A 19,440-nucleotide genomic window follows, 5' to 3' on the forward strand; every position below is an offset into this window, starting at 1 on the left:
TCACATTTTACTATATAGTTTCAGAACGCTCTAAGACAAGAAAGAATACAGATTACAATAAAATTGCATTTGTATGAATTTTGAATTCTATTGATGACAGACAACAAACTATGTGACATGACCTACACCTTCTTCTGCGTGTGTGAGGAGAAACAACAACAAAAAGAATATAAAGATGATATGCAACTTTACAAAAAAGAATCCCTTCTGTATCTTCACCTGTCTGCAACTTAATTCTCGAAAAGCAAATCCAGCATTGATCAGATCTGGCATGGCATCAGAGAGCATTTTACCCCACTTAGTTTCGCTGAAAACACTCAGTCTTAATCTATAACTGCAAGAGACATCTTCCAATTTTCCTTATTTTCCTTCCTCTATACTTTTCCTTGTATGTTCAATGGAAAAATCTCTACGTATATGCTCTTTTTACTCTTCATTTCAGGCCTACGTCAACAAGTTGACAATATAAACACCAAATATATCAAGAAAATTGAGCAATAATCCCTAACCTAAGGGCATACATGAAGAAAACTTCTCCCGCATCAACAATTATGTGTTTTTATGATTAATTAAAGCTTAATGGTGAGTAAGAAGCTTACAGAATTAGGGATCTGAAGAAGAATGAGTGAGACCAAATATAAAGATAGGGAGATAGCTGCCCCTGCAACAAAATTGTAGAAAAGACGCCGATTGTCTTTTGTGGGAATGAAAACTGACTTTAGCGTATTGGTTAATTCAAAAAGCCGATGAGATACCTGAAGAACCAAGTGAAGATAAAAGGGCAACATAAAGAAGTTTGTTAGAAATAGCTCTCAAAACATTATATGGTCAACAAGAAAAGAATATGGGCTTACTAAGACATAGATGGCAGTTGTGAGCATGAAGTTCAACATCGGATACTCTGGTATAATAGAAAGAAGCCACTTAGGTTGTCCGTTGGAAACGTTTGATCTGCATGTTCATATATAAATGTTATGAATGCTATGTCCTGGCTTGGAAAATGGATATGTAATGTAATCTAGCTCAGCTCTTTCACTTTTCACTGTTTTCTTATAATATCGCCTTGCTAATGTATTAATATATAACTTTCTATGAACATATGCACATTTATTTTTGTTTATTTTTTTCCAACTCAAAAGTCCCCACTCCTCATCAAAAGCACCTGATTCAAATCCAAGAAGAGATTTGGCGAATATAAAGCATATGCAATTATCTAACTGAACATAATCATTGATTAAAAAAGAAATTACTTCAAGATCACCCTATTAAGAAAAAGTAATTACCAAACCACACTAATTTGCGTTTGAAGATATCATATTTAAACATTTGTCAGGTTTCATGCTTTCTAGTTGAGTGAAGAAAACGACTCTTCTATAAATCACCCATTTATAATTTGAACTTTGATAACAATTGAATGATGGTGAAAATGACAAGAAAAAGCGCATAAATAAGGGTGGGACCAAATGCTTCAATTTTCAAACCTCAGCCAGATGTGGAACTGCGAAATATAGGTCTCCAAAGTTATCTTGCCAAGCCAGCTGAGAAGATAGTGATAGAATCAGAGCAAGCACCAAATAAAATAAAATAATTTAAAAAAAAAAAAAATCATTCCATAAAAAGAGGGAAAGTTGTTTGGCTGAAATAACATACGCAAAGAGGGTCAAAGAGACATTCCGAAGCTGCTGAGAAAAATTCCGCAAGCAGATATAAACACTGGAATTCACAATAAGCAGATCCAATAAGATACAAGAATACTAACGCTTAACAAACCCCATTGCCTCGAACACACACACATAATTATGAATTTTGGAACATACGTGATGGGGATCCAAGATGTGTATGGGTGGTACATGTTGTATGTGACTTTGTCCATCTTGTAAATATATTCATACCATAAATAACCAACCTTGGGAAGATGAAAACACAATCAGAAATGCAAAACAGCTGATGAAGAATCAATAACCAAGTAATGTACGAAAAAGTTCAAAATAATATGCAGCTCACCAATGAGGATATTGACACTATTCCTGTTTTAATTGTGAGTCTCCTCTTGGATTCAGATTCCTCCAATTTTTCCATCCATTTCTCTACCTGAAGTTTAAGACATTTCAAAAGGTTTACAAAAGTTGGGGCAGCAAAAACGAAATCCCCGAGATGACCAGGGTTCAAGTACTTACATTGGGATGATAATATGCATAAATCATTCCAATGATCCATATATAGCGATCAAGTCCAGATCTGAAATGCCACTCATGAAGTTTCGAGAGATCTGGCTTTGCAGGATCAGTATACGCTGCCAGAAGAAACAACTATTATTCATATCCATAAGTGAAAAGGCAAACATGGTATTTCAAATTTTGAAAGAAATGACAGAATTCAAATTTTTTCTTTATATGAGTGAATATGAATATTGAAGATAAGATAGAAAACTTAAACCCAGAAATAGCTTTCCATAATAAAATAATTAATGAAACAAATAAGAAGAAAGAACTGCAGAAGCCACCTCATAAAGTTCATTTTTCCATTCAGATTACAACAAGCTGATTAGAGAGCTTAGCATTTCCAATGCAAGCTTGCCAATTAGGTTATGAATAAAAAACAACATATATCTCAAGTACTTACAGAGTAAGAATGTTAAAGGACTCCAGAGAATTTCAAAAACTCCCGGTATCTCCCAAATCAAGATAACCACAAGAAAGCATGAAAGGATCTTCAGAGTCATCACAGATCTATTTTCATTGTACTTGTTGAAAATGCCAAGAGTCCCATATACCATTATAGTGAATAGAGTGTGCATTGGACAGATGTAATACAGCATATAGTCGTTGTTAAGAACAAAACAGCAAAATGCCACAAAGAAATTGAGCCGCCACATCATCTGCACCAAATAATAGATATTAAAACAAATTTATATATGCAAACAATAAAGAGGGGAAGGTTGGGATAATATATCTTGCTATTGTGGTTTGTTTGTATAATGATACAAGGAAAGGAGCCATCTAGTATTATTACCTGCGCAAAGCGGGCAATGCTGAAATCCTTTCTAATGTAATAATAGGAGAAGTTGCCAAATCCAGTCATCCAAACATATGCAGCTATAAAGACACGTATTGCGTTGTATATCTCTGACGCAGCAAAGTAATGGTACATTAAGAATAGGACCTGTTAAATAAAAGCCAAAAAAGAGCAAAATAAGTACAAAAGAGGGATGCAAAGAGCATCGAAGCTATGCCACGCTATTTTTCACACAAAAAAGTGTCTCACGTCATTCAAAAATAGACCAAGCAGTCTAAAAACTCCGATTCCAACTAAAATATGGAAAAATAGATAAGAAGGTTCTCCAGACAGCATACTTATTTCAATTCAATGTTTGAATATTAGAATCATAATGATCTCCAACTAAAAGTGTTATAATTGGTGGAAAAATGTTATTAGAATTGGATATTCTGGAGAAGTCAGAAGATTAAAAGTCATTATACAAAAATCAAAATTACATTTTTTCTTTCTAAAATGCTACAGGGAAAAATAAGTCCAGGGATAATAACATTACCCAACCAAAGAAAGATAGCCACACATAGTGTTGATTCTCAAAACAAACACAGGTTTTGGTGATTACTCCAAAAGAAAAGGCCAATGTGAAAGTGCAAAAGAGTAAAATGATGCATGAACCATGTTTAATTTCTTTAAGGCTTAATTTAAAAGAAGAAAAAAAGAAGAAAAAAAGCACTTGCCTGCATCCACCCTTTCCACTCTTCAGTCTGATGCCGGTTAAGGTAAAGTATGGACTTGCCAGAGAATGCTGATTTGTCATTGTGTTTCTTGAATGAAGTCATTGCTGATACTATGATAAGAAGAATGTAGAGGAAGAGGAAAAGGTCTCTATTGTAGTTCTGTCCAAGGAACACCAAGAGCAAACAAAGGAGCATTTTCAGAAACTCCATATCAAACAGCTTGCATTTCAAATTAATAAAAATATGATGCTTTTTCTTTTTCTAATTTTGTTTAATTTGCAGTTTGGACAAGGTAGTATATTACAGTCAAGAAAGGTGCCTGTCATTTTTATTTGTAAATGTTATGGATAATCCATTGTTGCCTCAAACAACAAATGGTACTTTACGACCAATATGCAACGAATTGTGTAAAGCAAAGGTTCTCTTATCAGTTGTGTAAATGCCTAAACTACACATAAACAACCACTGGCCAAGGGAAATATAGCTCTTCTTAATAACAAACGCTACTTAGACATGAATTATGTGCACAGATGGAAAATGGAAGAAAGCACCATGCATATAGATATATATAACATTTAAAAGAATGATAGAACTGAAGTAAATCATGGAACTACAATATGTTATTACACTTTGCAAAGCAAATCATTTGAAGACCGTCTGAAATAATACCATTAGAAAAGGATAAAATCATAAATCAAGGAACAGCAAGAAGAACCTTGGTTGAGTATCCGAGCATGCTTGTTCGGTCACTTATATAGAAATATATCAGAATTGCCCCAAATTCAGACCTGCATGAGTTTATATAGAAAAATATTAGGGCATTAAATATTAGCATTGATGTGAATCGCTATTTACAACATAGTATATTACATGGCTCTCAAAGTTGCTCGGTTTTCTAGCAAGAAGGCATCATCCATTGTCATAAACCTAGCAGATAAAAGTATAAGGAAAGTAAGAAAGCACTTTAGGATAAACAAGATAAAACTCCAGCAAGAAATACTGCAAACTGCAAAACATAATTGACCTGATTAAGTTCATTTTGATAGTTGCACCATGGAATTTCATAGATGATGCTCTAGTAAGGCCTCCTTCCAACAAAACAGCCCGATCATCTTCCTTGATTGTCTCTTTTTCCAACTCAACCAGATTATTGTCGGAATGGCTGTTATCCAGATAGTCCAATCATCAAAATAAAAAATAACAGTGTAAAATGAATATCACTTGCCATTGTGAGTTTTTATATGGAAGAAACTTGAACTCTTCCTTAACCCTCTCCTTCCCATTGACAATTTACATTACCACCTCTCCATATAGACCACTGGATGCATTAAGGAATTGTGGGAATACAAGAAGAAAGAAATTTGACACAACTCTTTCTTACTGATTTTCTAAAGAATCACCTATCTTATCAATTACTTCAAAGGTGTTAATTCTTGATATACTCTGATTCTTGATATACTCTGATTATCATGGGTCATTTATAACTAATATGCTTCAAAGCAAACAGGAGAAGAAAAAGCCTAGGAAAAAAAGCTCTATATAATATATTACACCTTTGCACTGCATTGCACGTATTGGTACCATTAGATTAAGCCCAATCCATCCATATTATGGCTTCCAATGGAAGAGGATGTAAACTTACACTTTGGTAGGAGATGTAGGTTTCTTGTACTCTAAGAATTCTGAATATACCCATGCAACAAAAACTGGGATAACTCCAAGCAAAAAGGACACCTGGTACATAATAAGAAGGCAAAATAAGAGATATCAGTAACAATAAAAGAAAATAAAACAAGCAAAAAATGCAGAGGGCGTTAAAAATGTAAGCAATATAAGCATAGTCATGTTGCAAGTGTTAGATCATATCAGTAGCACACTGTGTGAAGATAAAGTCATCCAGGTTAAACCAAAAGCTTGCAACAGTTATAGTTAACAAATCTATGACAAACTGAACCATTAATTGCAACAACAGGAGAAAAATGACAAAGAAGAAGCAACCAAAAGTTCATGAATTTCTCCTTGATTTTGATATTAAAAAAAAAAAAAACTAGAAGGAAATGGAACAGATAAAGCTACTAGTAATTATAATTCTGTTATTGCAAAAATATTCGTTAGAACTAATAATGTCTCCTCAGGGTACTAGGAAAATTCTCTGACAGCAAAACAATAGGTTCTTAAAAAGAAATCCACATACTCAACATAAATGACAATCCTTATTACAGGATTTAGAACTTCTTGAAATTCTATTCATAGATGTAAATTCCTAGTAGCATCAAGTGATGCATATTTAAGAAAAAACTCAATAAATAGCACATCTTTTTTTCAGGTGCTAAGATCAAAATGGAAAAAAGATCAAAGATTATATATGTAAAACCCCGCTCAGCATTTCCTCATCCAAGTAGAACAATCTTAGCTGTAATATTTAAATTTCCCCACATAACATCTTATCAATGCCAATAAGGATCTTCCTTCCGAAGATATAACAGTTCAAAGTATCTCTGCACTTCCATTTTCTAAAGTAAAGGGCCAAACAAAGGAATACAAATTGTCAAATTCATTTCTATCATTTTCCTTCCTCAGACACTATTTCCACCAAAAGTCCTTTGTGTCTGTACTCTAAATTGCAAACCAGAGGGTACTTTCCAAGCCTGGGATATGGAGTGTAAAATTATCTGGAACAGTTCATTTAAACTAGTTCCTTGAACTAAAAGAATAATATCACCGGGAAATTCACCAAGCAAAGCATGTTGCACGCTTATTGAATCATCACATTTTATTCAAATTACAGCAAGATAAAGATATCAGTTCAAAAATGTCTTGAGTTGAGAATCGTTTTTGTTTATTAAGCTTATAATAAACACAAAATATCTAAACGAATATTGAGAAATTCGTTCCAGTTGTAAAAAAATTGCCGAAAATGATCAACATTTCAAATTCAATAACCGCCATTCAACAGGAGCATCAAGATATAACAGCAACAAGAATTGCAAAGTAATGCTGAAGAAAAGCGAACCTGTCCAGGCGTAATTGGGGCGGATATGACCATATTTGGGATCCAGAAAGCTGCCAAAATCAGAAATGGAACAGAGTAATATGAGAAGAACTGATAACAAAAGATCCATGAAAATCGGCAATGAATGTAAGAAATAGAGAGAAGAAAGTACCCAAGAAGTGAAGGAAGACAGACAGAGAGTAGCGATCGAAAGGCGTATGGTCATAAATATTAGTAAGAAGACCAAAAAGCAGTCATAAAGAGATCTAATGAGAAAGAAGAGTTTGCTTGAAGAATTGAGAAAAATGGCGGAGGAGAAGTCCCTCTCACTCCTCAGTTTCTCCTGCTTGACAAATCCGAACGGTTGATTGAGTGTTGCTGTTGTTGCTGGTGGAGGGGGTTTGGTTGCGCTATTGCTTTCGCTAATCAATACTCCAACAGAATTTTCTGATTTTAAATTTCTCAAGCAACATTTAACATCTTTGTTTGCCATTTTTATTATGCTAACTAATAATAATGATTTCTTCATTTACGGTATTTTTAATAAAATTGAAAATTCACAAAAATAAAAATAAAATTATAAATAAATATTAAATATTACAAATTGAGTTCAGCCACATCTACAGAGAACAAAATCGAATTGCGGATCGCTTGGCGATGGCTGGGCACGAGGGGATGTTAGGTGTTTCCACCCTTTCTGATCCTCCTATCTATCTTTCTTCTCTCCTTTTAAAGGACATAGTTGGGGTTAGCTTTCCTAGGCTGATCCCAGGTTAGCTTTTGTCTCGGTGTTGGTTTGTTTTCTTTCCTGTTTCTACCAAAAAAAAAAAATATTACAAATTTTAAACTGTTAAGATATCCCCTCGTACAATATGCAGACATCATTGTTTCCGAGTCAGAAACTCGATGCACTGAATAGGCGTTTCCTTTGGGGAGGCTCACCTGGGCAAAAACGCTTATGCCTTGTTCGGTGGGATTTGGTTTGCAGGCCACGACTCATAGGTGGTTTGGGGATTAGGAAAACTCGGGATTTTAATATAGCAATGGCTGTGAAGTTGGGTTGTCGGATTTTGTTGGAGAATTCAACTCTTTGGGTGCGTGTTCTGCGTCAGAAATATATGAGAGGGACTTCAGAGCTTCATCAGATTCGTCCTAAGAATAATCATAGTCATGTCTGGAAGTGTATCGTTAAAACTAAAGATTTAGCTAGGGGTCTGGAGCGTCACGTTTGCAATGGTCAGTTTACTCTTTTTTGGTCGGATTGCTGGGTCGGGGTGAAGCCGCTGGCAGAGTTGAGTGTGGGCAGTATTCCGATTGCGGACAGGCTTCGAACGGTGAGCTCATACTAGTTGTCGAACGGTGGTTGGAAATGGAATGTTTTCAGTGCTATTCTCTCGCACTCGGTTATCCTCCAGCTTGCGTCTATGGTGTTGTTCCCACTCGCAGATGATACTGATTCTTGGCATTGGCGGCTGAAGAATTCGGGAAATTTTAGTGTTGCTATTGCATATGCTCTTACCCATGTTGAGGCGACTAGCACTCTTCCTACTGTAGTTTGGAAGGCGGGTTAGAGCTTACGTATTCCTGAACGTTTCAGATGGTATTTTGTCTAATGTTAAAAGGGTGGTGCTTCACTTGAGCGACGATGCCTCTTGTGCAGTATGTGGCTATCTGGAATCTGTTATCCATATTCTTCGCGACTGCAGTAAAGCTACTGATATTTGGAGAAATTTAATTCCAGCAGCAGATTGGTTGGTTTTTAATAGCTTGGAGTTTGTGGATTGGATTCACGATAGATTGAGTAGGAGGGGGACTTGGCTCGGGACTGAGTGGTCGGTCCTTTTTGCGGCCACAGTTTGGTGGATTTGGTGCTGGCGTTGTTCGTTGATCTTTGAGCCTATCATCCCGATTATCCTCAATAAGCTGGATTTTATTTTGGCCAATGCGAGAGAAATTACCAAAGCGTTCCGTATATAACAGAGGTACTGTGATCAGCTTATTAGAGAGGTATTGGTTAGGTCGGTTCTCCCGGATACATGATGGGTTAAATTTAATAGTGATGGCACAAGCAAGGGGAACCAGGGGTTCACTTCGGCTGGAGGGATCCTACGTGATGAGCATGGTCAGTGGTTAGGAGGTGTGGTGGAGAATCTTGGTTTTTACACTGCAGTACTGGCAGAACTATGGGGTTTGCATTTTGGCCTCAAGTACGCATGGGCTAGGCATTGCCTTAAGGTAGTATTCGAAATGGACACTTTGGTAGTAATTCAGCTTGTTAGTCATGAGGTGGTTCAACAACATCGTTTTTATTGGCTTATTATGTCGTGTCGTGATCTATATGACAGAGATTGGGAGGTGCGACTCGTTCATATCCTAAGAGAAAGGAAAAAGGCAGCTGATTGGATAGCAAACTATGCATGGAGTTTGAGTTTAGGTCTTCATGAGTGTGATACGCCTCTTGCAGGCATCCAGAACATTCTTTTTCCTAATTTTTGTGGTTCTGGGTTTTTCCAGAATGATCCGTCTTTAAGGATCGGTCTGTTTTTTTGTGTTTTCATGGGGTTAGCCTCTCCATTGTAACAAAAAAATACTGTTAAATGATAGAGTTATTTGATAAATAATAAAGATGAAGTAATGAATTTAAGCATATTAATTAGTTAATATATAAAAATTATTTGTTTGAGATAAGGCACATATAAGGTAAATATATTTGGAAAGTATATTAAACATTTTCTAAATAAAAGTTTAGAATATTTTAAAACTTGGGAAAAGTATAAAAATAAATCTTGTGGTTACACCCATTTTCAATAATAAACCCCGTGATTTAAAAATTTGCAAATTGGTACCTTGTACTTACAACCATTAGCAAACACAGGAAAATGAGATAAACGACGTGAAGTGTGCTGATGTGGCAAAAATAAACCACGTGACTGCCAAGAGTATTTTGTTCTCATTAAATTTAGTATGAATCTCTCAAGTAAACGTTAATATAATCCCCAATTTCATTCCCTAAAATCCCTAAAATCAAAAGCAATCAATCAATCATGAAATCTTATGAAGCTGATTTCATTCCTGAAATTGGAAGAATTTGGTCGAAACAACAGGCACGTTTGCTCATTTGTTCTGGGTTACGCTCGATAATTTCTGGGTTACGTTTCTGAATTCTTCTCAACTTCTTTTGGGTTACATTCGATAATTTCTCCAATTCTGACAGCTTCGAGTGTAGTCTGTAAATCGGGATGGCTTCAAGTGTTGAGTCGTCTGTAGATAGCAGAATAGAATCTGAGAATTGGATGACTTGCAGATGTGGTTTGATTTCTCCACTTCGCACAGCTTCGACAAATGCAAACATTGGTAGGAGGTTTTATGGTTGTGGAAGATACAGAGACCAATTGAAATGTACAGGAATTTTCACATGCACCTTAATGAGCAAGTGAATTTGCTCATTCACCGTTAGATATAGGCTTATCAAATCTAAGCCTCAGGATGTTTTGAATCTCCACCTTGGGATTCTAATAAGCCTAAATCTAACGGTGAATGAGCAAATTCTACATGCTCATTAAGGTGCATGTGATCAAAACTGTTGAAATGTAATTATTTCCTATGGTTGGATCCTCCAATATGTAACAGGGGGAGGGAGGTTATTCAACAGATGAAGCAAAGAATTAAGGAATGTGAGGAACTGATTGAAGGAGCAAATGCAAGGGTGGTAGAAAGTGGAACTCAATAGATGTAATGTTCGTAATGTTAAAATGGAGAAAGAGTTACAGAAGAAGAGTAAGGAAACTGAAGCACTGAAGTTGGAGTTCAATAGGAAAAGGAAATTTGATGCAAAGAAATTGGTGAAGTATCTTGGATATGTCTTTTTTATCAATTATTGTAATAGGGATTGTGTTAGATGTTAAGCTTCAAAGGGTAGAGGTGATGAAGAAATTGCCAGCCTAGAGAATAAATTACAATGGAACATTATTAATTGTAATAGCAATAGTTTAAGTTCTCTTTGTTGTTGCTATCCACAAACTGTTTCTTTTTTCTGTTAATGTCAATGTTTGCTTTATGTCAATTGTAATGGCAATGTTTGTTTTATGTAAATGGTAATAGTTCATTTGGTGTTAATGGCAATGTTCATTTTGTTTCCTTTTCTGTTAATGGCAATGTGCATTTGTGTCAATGTTCATTTGTGTCAATGTCTGTCAATGGTAATGGCAAAGTTTGTTTTATGTAAATGGTAATAGTGCATTTGGTGTTAATGGCAATGTTCATTTTGTGTCAATGGGTATAGAGGTTCATTTTGTGTCAATGGTTATGATGGTTCATTTTGTTAACAAATATATATGTGCAAACAGATGTAAAAATGTTAATAACATAATTACTAATTAAAGGTATATAATTGGTTGCAAGTTTCCTTTATGAAATGACAATTAATGCCAAGCAACTTAAAGAAAGTAGTGTGCGGCTAATTGAATGGAAGTTGAAGGGAAGATAGAAAATAATACTGTAAGCTCTTGTCTACTGCTAATGGCCACTACTGAAAGTGTGTCGCCCACTCATCCTGCTCAGTAAGACCCACGCTAATGCCCAAAATCACCAACTACCACTAGGAATCTTCTTTCTCATCTTTTACTACTCAAAGATTCACTACCATTTTCTCTACCTTTAATGAGTTCTTAGTTGAACAGATAAAATGAGTAACGCTAATGGAGACTTCGTCATCCATTATGAAAATGAGTTTGATGGACTTCATTTTTTCTTCCTCCACACTCGGTTGAAGGTGGATTTGAGCTGGGAGAGTTAGAGACTTTATTGGTTTGATATTATATGATTTCTTTCCTCATGTATTGGAAAGTGATCATTTACCTTACTGATATATCAATGATCATACGATGTGTACAGCAGGGCATATTATGATGACAAGTTCAGGGGTTAGGGTATCAGTTACCATCCTTACACAATCCTCACATAAACCTTACAAAATACTAAAATTGGCTAACATAAAGAAGCAAATTTCATTTCTCCAACTGTTTTACATACCAAAATAGGCATACACATTACATGAGTTACTAATTTGTCTGAAATTTAAAGTGCTTAATATACCAAAATATGCAGCTACTTTACATACCAAAAAGCTGTCCAAAAACGGCTCCAAAAAAGATACAAAATCGAACAAAACATCACATAACAATCTATTTTTTCTTGGCTTTCTTTTTCTTCTGCACTCTCGCATTTGCAATTCCTAGTAATTCAGATGCCCTCCTAAAGTTACTATAAATAGTTGTTGGCTGTGAAGAAGCTCCGGTTACTGGTGGTGGCTGTGAAGAAGCTCCGGTTGCAGGTGGTGGCTGTGAAGAAGCTCCAGTTACAGGTGATGGCTGTGAAGAAGCTCCAGTTGCAGGTGGTGGTTGTGAAGAAGTTGCAGGTTCAGCTTGTGAAGATTGTCCAACTTCAGTATTACGGTTCTTCTTAAGTCTCACTCGCTTCCTTGGTGGAGATACCTTGCCAAATACATGTATATCACATGTCAATCAACATAGAAAAGACACATAAAAACTTTAAGATTGAATTTCCAGTACACATACCTCTCCGGTATTACCCAAACGCTTATTCCTCTCCTTTCGCCGTCGTCTCTGCCAAGCTGTCTCACCAGTAATGGCTGCCTTGCACCCTTTTGAATTATGGCCTTCTTTTTTGCATCTACCACATATAATTTTACCTCCAGCCCTTGTAACTTTAAATGGGTTGTGTGGCTCGTCTGCTTGCCTGTTCCTTCTCTTTTTGGGTCGGCCTGATGGTTTCTTAACAACCCATGGATGTATGTCTGGTAAGGTAGTCCTTACCCACTCTTCAGGACTAGGAATAGGATTAATTACATAACTATAGACTCCTAAATAAACGGATTTGGAAAAGTAATTATCAACGTAATCCTCAGGCTTCTCTCTGTTGGAGTATATGGCAGACATTGCATGTTTACAAGGCACCCCAGTAATCTGCCATAACCTACAAGTGCATGTCCTATCTCCTAAATCAACAACAGATGTTGTATCAAAACAATCAACAGAATATTTCTTTTGACCAGCAGCAATACAGAACCAGTTCCTAGCATCAATTTTCAGCACTTCTAACTTATCTTGGTATGCAGGGCAAATGTCCCCTTTGTACTTTTTCATTCCTTCTGATTTAATATGGCATCTCTTCATCATCCGTTTCCTCACCCACTCAAACATACCAAGAACATGCAAGTTTCTAGTTAACTTAATGTACGAATTGAATGACTCACATATGTTATTTTGCAATGCGTCTGACTTCGTGTGAGTAGAAAAATAACAGAGTGCCCATGTTTTTGGATCATGCTTCATAACCCAATTGTAGGCTGCCTCGTCAAGGTTCTTCATCACTTGCATATGAAATTCCCATGGCCGTTCTGTACCAGCTCCTGCTGCCCTCCATAACAAATTCTTATCACTATGCCATTTTCCCTTTCACATGACACAAGATACATGACAGACATTTGTTTTCGTGTCGTCTGAATATTTTTCGTGACAGTATTTTAACTGTATGTCATCTGAAAGCAAAATAAAAAATGCGCTCGATTCTCAGATGACATTACGATTACATAATCCTGTCATCCAAAGAAAACGCGCGTTTTCGTTAAATTTCACTTACTCAACATATGACACTTCTAATAAATGAATGTCATTGTTTGCCGAAAAACAGAAAAGCGGCAAATGAAATTTCACTTACGCGGTCAATCCCTAAATTTTAGGCGCTCTTGTTTGACTGAAATATCAGCTGATATATAAACCCTCTCTCTAATCCCAAACCCCAGTTTAAGTTACGTAAGAGCTTCATCCCTCTCATCCCTCTCTATCGACATGGCTGATTTGAACATGCAATCACTGGGTGAGCTATAAACACGGTACTGGTAAGTATCTATTGATTTTCATTGTTCCTTACTCTCTCTTTTCCTCATCCGATTTACTTTTGTGTATGTCGATTTTAGCAGTTGGAATAAGGATCTATTGATTTTCAGAGCTATGATTTAAAGGGTTAGATCTCTCGCTTAGATACTGATTTTATTGTATTCATTGTTAGATTCACCGCTGAAATTCTTGGGTCATTATATTTTTTAACCTAGGGCAATACATTGCCGGTTGCTGAAGATGTTCTGATTTCTTTTTATTTGAACATAATATTTGCAGGGATAGTAAGAATGCTACATGCGAAGGCTGACTGAAGAGATTGTCAATCGGTTCATACCTTTAGCATATGGAAAGATTTCTTTAACTTACTGAATATATATTAATGTTAAGTTGGTTTGAACTGATTGGTCATGCCTTTAGAAGTGCTTGTGTATGTTTGATGTACTGTTTTGGAACCTAGAACTCATTGATTTAGGAAACTAGCCTGATTTAGTATATATATAGTTATGTGGGTTTGAACTAAACGATTACATATATGTATGATGTTTTGGGTGATGATGAAATGATTGGTATGAACTGATTGGTTAGATATAACTGTTTAGGAAGCTAAGACTCATAGAGTTTTATGTATGAATGATCATTAAGCATGTGGCTGATTAGGCATACTCTAAAGCTTTGAATGTTCATTGAGGTTGGCACTACTCTTACACCTATGAGTTATACTGCTAGAAGTGATTAAGTATGTGTATGTGTATGAAACATGTTTATGTATGATGTTCTGTTGATGTTTATATTTGAGGTTCTGTATGAGTATGTGTACGATTGTTCATTTGGGCATGTAGCTTATTAATCATACATCAAGTATTAGAGGAACATTGTAAAAGGGTCATTAAGCATGTGGCTGATTAGGCATACTCTAAAGCTTTGAATGTTCATTGAGATTGGCACTACTCTTACACCTATGAGTTATACTGCTAGAAGTTATTGAGTATGTGTATGTGTATGAAACATATTTATGTATGATGTTCTGTTGATGTTTATGTTTGAGGTTCTGTATGAGTATGTGTACGATTGTTCATTTAGGTATGTAGCTTATTAATCATGCATCAAGTATTAGAGGAACATTGTAAAAGGGTCATTGAGCATGTATGAAGCATGTAGTAAAAGGTAAATTTAGGCTAATTGCATGTACTGATATGGCTTGCAAATGATAAGATATCACCATACTCTTTTTTATTTGAACATGACCTATGATGATAAGTAAGGAATAAGTTGTCTTGAATAAGTAAGGAATAGACATGCATGAATAAGTTGTCTATTTGTTATAGCATGTTCACTTGAATATACATGTCTACTTGAATAAGTTGTCTACTTGTTATAGCATGTTCACTTGAATATACATGTCTACTTGAATAAATTGTCTACTTGTTATAGCATGTTAGGCATACTCTTAAAGCTGAAAATGTTATGAACTCAACTGGCTCGTTTATGAAGCATGTATTAAAGGGTAAATTAGGCTAATTGCATGTACTGATATGGCTTGCAAATGATAAGATATCACCATTCTCTTTTTTATTTGAACATGACCTATGATGATAAGTAAGGAATAAGTTGTATGCTTGTTATATCATGTTCACTTGAATATACATGTCTGCTTGAATAAGTTGTCTACTTGTTATAGCATGTTAGGCATACTCCTAAATCTCCATTACTATGTATCATGTCACTTGTCTTGTTATGCTTATGGAAAAGTGTTTAACATGGTGATGAAGTTGTATGATTCTAACAACACAAGTTTATGACTAAGCTTGTGGTGACAGTATCATACACTTCATCACCATGCTAACTTCATCATGAACTGTACAATCCAAGTGGCAGGTACATAGTGGTGGCTTTATGATGCTATGAGAACAAGTTTTAGACATGCACGAATAAGTTGTCTATTTGTTATAACATGTTAGGCATTCTCTTAAAGCTGAAAATGTTATGAAACCATTCAGGATGGTGATGAGATAAGTTTACAATATACCTTCCACTTGGCTTGTTATCTGATTGAAACCATTGAGGATATTGATGGGTTTTCGATGCTATCAGCATAAGTTATGAACTTGATATTATGTTTAGGAAGGTAGTTGATCATGCATACTCTTAAAGCTGAAAATGATGAACTTGCCTGATTCTTTTCTATTTTAACATGAGTTATGCTGATGAGACATATGTTTCATGTCAATTTAGCATGTTATGTGTTATGTGTCTATGTATGAAGCATGTTGGCTTGTTTTATGTTCTGTTTATGAAGTAACTGATTCAGGAATAGACATATGTTTCATATCAATTTAGCATGTTATGCGTTAGGAAGTAGAACTGATTCAATTTAATAGACATAAACGAATAAGTTGACTACTTTGTTATAGCATGTTATGATCCACTTGAATATACATATATATGTCTACTTGAATAAGTTGTCTACTTTGTATTGCCTATCAAAAAAGGATAGCGTGCAAGGGGGGCATTATGATGTGACGTGCGAATAGCGTACAAGGGGAGGGGGGCGTGATGCGCGATTAGAAAGGAGATTTTGATGCTAAAGAAACACTGGAGCTGGATGGATGGAGTGGAGTACTGGAGGGGCATGGAGCCAACATTGAAGTACATTTGTAATCAGTAATCATTCTGTTCTTCAAGAATGGCTATATGCCCATCCAGTAGTCCACACCATCCAGCTCAGTGTTTCTTTGGCATCCAAATCTCATTTCTTCAAGAATGTGCAGATGGTAAACAAGGATATTGGGATGGTGGGGAACCATTAGAGTTAAATGGCGTCGAATACTGGAGGGGCATGGAGCCAACATTGAAGATCAGATTGATTACCAAGTACATTTGTAATCAGTAATCATTCTATTCTTCAAGATTGGCTCTATGCCCATCTAGTAGTCCACACCATCTAACTCAATGGTTGCCCAACATCCAAATTTCCTTGCTATTCGCACATCACGCCCCCCTTGTACGCTATTCACACGTCACATCATAATGCCCCCTTGCTTGCTATTTGCACATCATATATCCACTGCATGCTCTTCAGTCCATCTCCTGGCAGTTGCTACGTAATCTGCCCTGTTGCTGATGTATCGTTCAGCAATTCGCTCTCGGCCAGGAAATGGCCCCTCAATGAAGGGCTCTACCAGCAGTCCATAAATATTCCACAGCAGCTATAAAATGCATAGATAAATTAAATTAGACCCCAAACATGAGTAGATAAACTAGACCCCAAACATGAATAGATAAATTTACAGGTAAAAAATACATAGTTTACATCTTACCGTGGCAATACTATGGGTAGGGCGATCAAGTAGCTGGGGTATAGAAACATGCCCCAAGGGACCGATATTAGGATGGTAAATTTTGGTCCTGAATATGACTTGCGAACAATAGTAATATCATGAGTGTATTTACAAAGACATGAACTGATTTATGTGTGTTAACAAGTTTATGCATGTTCTTACAACTGGAGGTATGGAGGGGAAATCGACAGGGAAGTCCATTTGGACTATGAATACACCTCCTTCATAAGGGGTGTTTGGAGGGCCATTCATCATGGCAGTCCATTGCTGCCGGTCAGGACCATGTATATTGACAAGCCACCTAGGTGCCTCATATCAGAGTTGGTCAATCTGAAACTCAACATTACGATAGAGGTTCCTTCTATCCATGCTCGAAATAACAAACTGTAAGTATAGTGTTAGGTTGTCCTGGGTGACTATTGAGAATTGGTAAACACTTCCTATTTATAATGTGGGTGGGTAAGTGAAGGGTCTCAGAATGGAGAAAGGGTAAAAGGAGATTAATTAGGTCTATCTGTATACGGTATGTAATTAATAAGCATCATCAATTGGTTTTGCAGATATCAAGACTTTGGGGATTCTAGGAGATGATGACTTAGATATGCTTCAGTTCAAGTTGGATTTGGCTTTCCAATCAACACCACCACGCCTCTGACTATATATACAGATTTGGAGATGTACATTAATTGCTTATTTTTTTTACCCTATATTCATTCAGTTATTTGTGTAGTTCAAATGTAAACAGATTATGAGCATTAGTCTCCAGTAAAATTAAAATCATTGATATACAGAAATTCTTGTTCATTTGATAATTATTGTTCATTTCCAGAATCATTCGAAGAAGAAGGCAATGAGTGACATTTACGTTTAAAAAAATATCATCTAAACAACAATAAAAAGACATTAAATTAAAAGAATCTGTCATCTAAAACAAATCTCTTGACATGATTGATTAAGACCTATGCTATCTGATACAAGTTACTACGACAGAAATTATTATAAAAACTGTCACCGCGAATACCAATATGCCAATTTTCCATATAGCGACTTGACATTTTTAATTATTAGTATGTCATGTGATGACATTAAAAGTGACGTTAATAAATAAAAAGATGCATCGTAACAATGTTCATATGACAGTACAAAACTAGGTTGATGTCATGTATAGTATCTTCAAATGACAGAACCTAATCGTCGTTTGAAGGTGAAATAGACGACAACGAGCCCTATGACAGATTTATATCTCGCGGGACGACGGTTTTTAACCGTCGTCTGAAGGGGGGTTTTGGCGTAGTGTATACTCAGATCCTTTGAATTATAATTTCATGTTATCCCACATATGCCTCACACAGAATCTGTGCTCTACTCCAGGCATAACTGTGTTCATTGCTTCAACCAAGCCCTAAGAATCAATATAGCAACATATAACAACATAAGAAACATAACCTAAGTAAGCAGTATATAGCAACATAACTCAAAAGTAAACATAGCAGTTTATAGCAGTATATAGTCAGTATATAGCAGTATATAACAACCAAGCATAACTAAGCATTATATAGCAGTATGTAGCAACATGAAAAAGAAACAATGTAATAGGAACATAACTTATTTAGCAGCATAACAATATATAGCAAGACAACTCAAAAGTAACATAACTCAAAAGTAAACATAACTAAGCAACATATAAGATAATAGTAATATATAGCAAGACAATAGCATAAAGAAAGACTATAAGACAATAGCAATATATAGCAAGAATATAAAATTATAACATTAGTGGTACCTTCTGTTGGTCTGACATGAAGACCCATTTGGTCTCAGCAGGTGTACCAAAATCTACTACCAACAACTCCAAAAACCATTGCCAAGAGGCTTTACACTCTATGTCCACACAACCAATGGCTATTAGGAACATGTTTTCATTCCCATCTCTGGCAACGACACACAATAATTGGCCACCCATTGGAGACTTAAGAAAGCAACCATCTAATCCAATCAGGGGCCTCATTCCAGCAAAATATCCTTATTTTTGAGCTGTAAACCTCACATACATGTACTGGAACACAACAATTTCCCTAGGTATCCTCGGTGCATTACTTGATAAACTTGCTTCACCTTCTTATTCCAAAAATTGCATCTCGGTTTGTATTTTTACCATGCTTTCTGGATTTGCTTCCTTTATCGTTTGTGCATAGTCATACAACCACTTATACTGCTCCTTAATGTCCCCTTCAAAGTGTTTTGCAGCCCTTCTCCTTTGCCCTATAACAGTTAGATGGTTTAACCTCAGTCCCTAATTCCATTTGTATCTTCATTTGCATTGCCTCAACATTCCAATCCCTATTTTCCCTCAAGTCAGCCATATATATGTCTGCAATGTAAGCTGACCCAACAATGTTGGGGTTTAGTGTCCTATAAGACAATTGTTCTGGGATACAAACTTAATGTAAATGAAGTGT

General features: G+C 35.9%; 1 protein-coding gene across 1 annotated transcript; it reads right to left on the reverse strand.

The window, feature by feature from the left end:
- Nucleotides 1-158: 158 nt before the first annotated feature.
- On the reverse strand, nt 159-7,173 carry LOC136232618 (protein REDUCED WALL ACETYLATION 3-like). The gene is made up of 17 exons (XM_066021853.1): nt 6,896-7,173; nt 6,745-6,794; nt 5,374-5,465; nt 4,756-4,893; nt 4,602-4,658; nt 4,447-4,519; nt 3,732-3,890; nt 3,013-3,162; nt 2,623-2,878; nt 2,178-2,293; nt 2,005-2,091; nt 1,818-1,906; nt 1,651-1,713; nt 1,482-1,538; nt 855-951; nt 600-755; nt 159-444 (listed from the first exon to the last, which is right to left on the reverse strand). Exons 2-17 carry the CDS (start codon nt 6,775-6,777, stop codon nt 439-441), a joined length of 1,629 nt encoding a protein of 542 aa, XP_065877925.1. The 5' UTR covers nt 6,778-6,794; nt 6,896-7,173; the 3' UTR covers nt 159-438.
- Nucleotides 7,174-19,440: the final 12,267 nt, after the last annotated feature.

The sequence above is a fragment of the Euphorbia lathyris genome, chromosome 6, assembly GCF_963576675.1.
Source record: "Euphorbia lathyris chromosome 6, ddEupLath1.1, whole genome shotgun sequence".
In the NCBI taxonomy this organism is placed as follows: Eukaryota; Viridiplantae; Streptophyta; class Magnoliopsida; order Malpighiales; family Euphorbiaceae; genus Euphorbia; species Euphorbia lathyris.

Bases quoted from the DNA above. Each gene is read 5' to 3' on its own strand.
- LOC136232618 (XM_066021853.1), bottom strand. From the start codon at position 6,777: ATGGTCATATCCGCCCCAATTACGCCTGGACAG. The intron at 4,520-4,601 runs GTAATATACTAT...AAACTCATGCAG, and splicing joins CGAGCAACTTTGAGAGCCAT to GTCTGAATTTGGGGCAATTC. The intron at 1,539-1,650 runs GTATGTTATTTC...CTATCTTCTCAG, and splicing joins GTCTCTTTGACCCTCTTTGC to CTGGCTTGGCAAGATAACTT.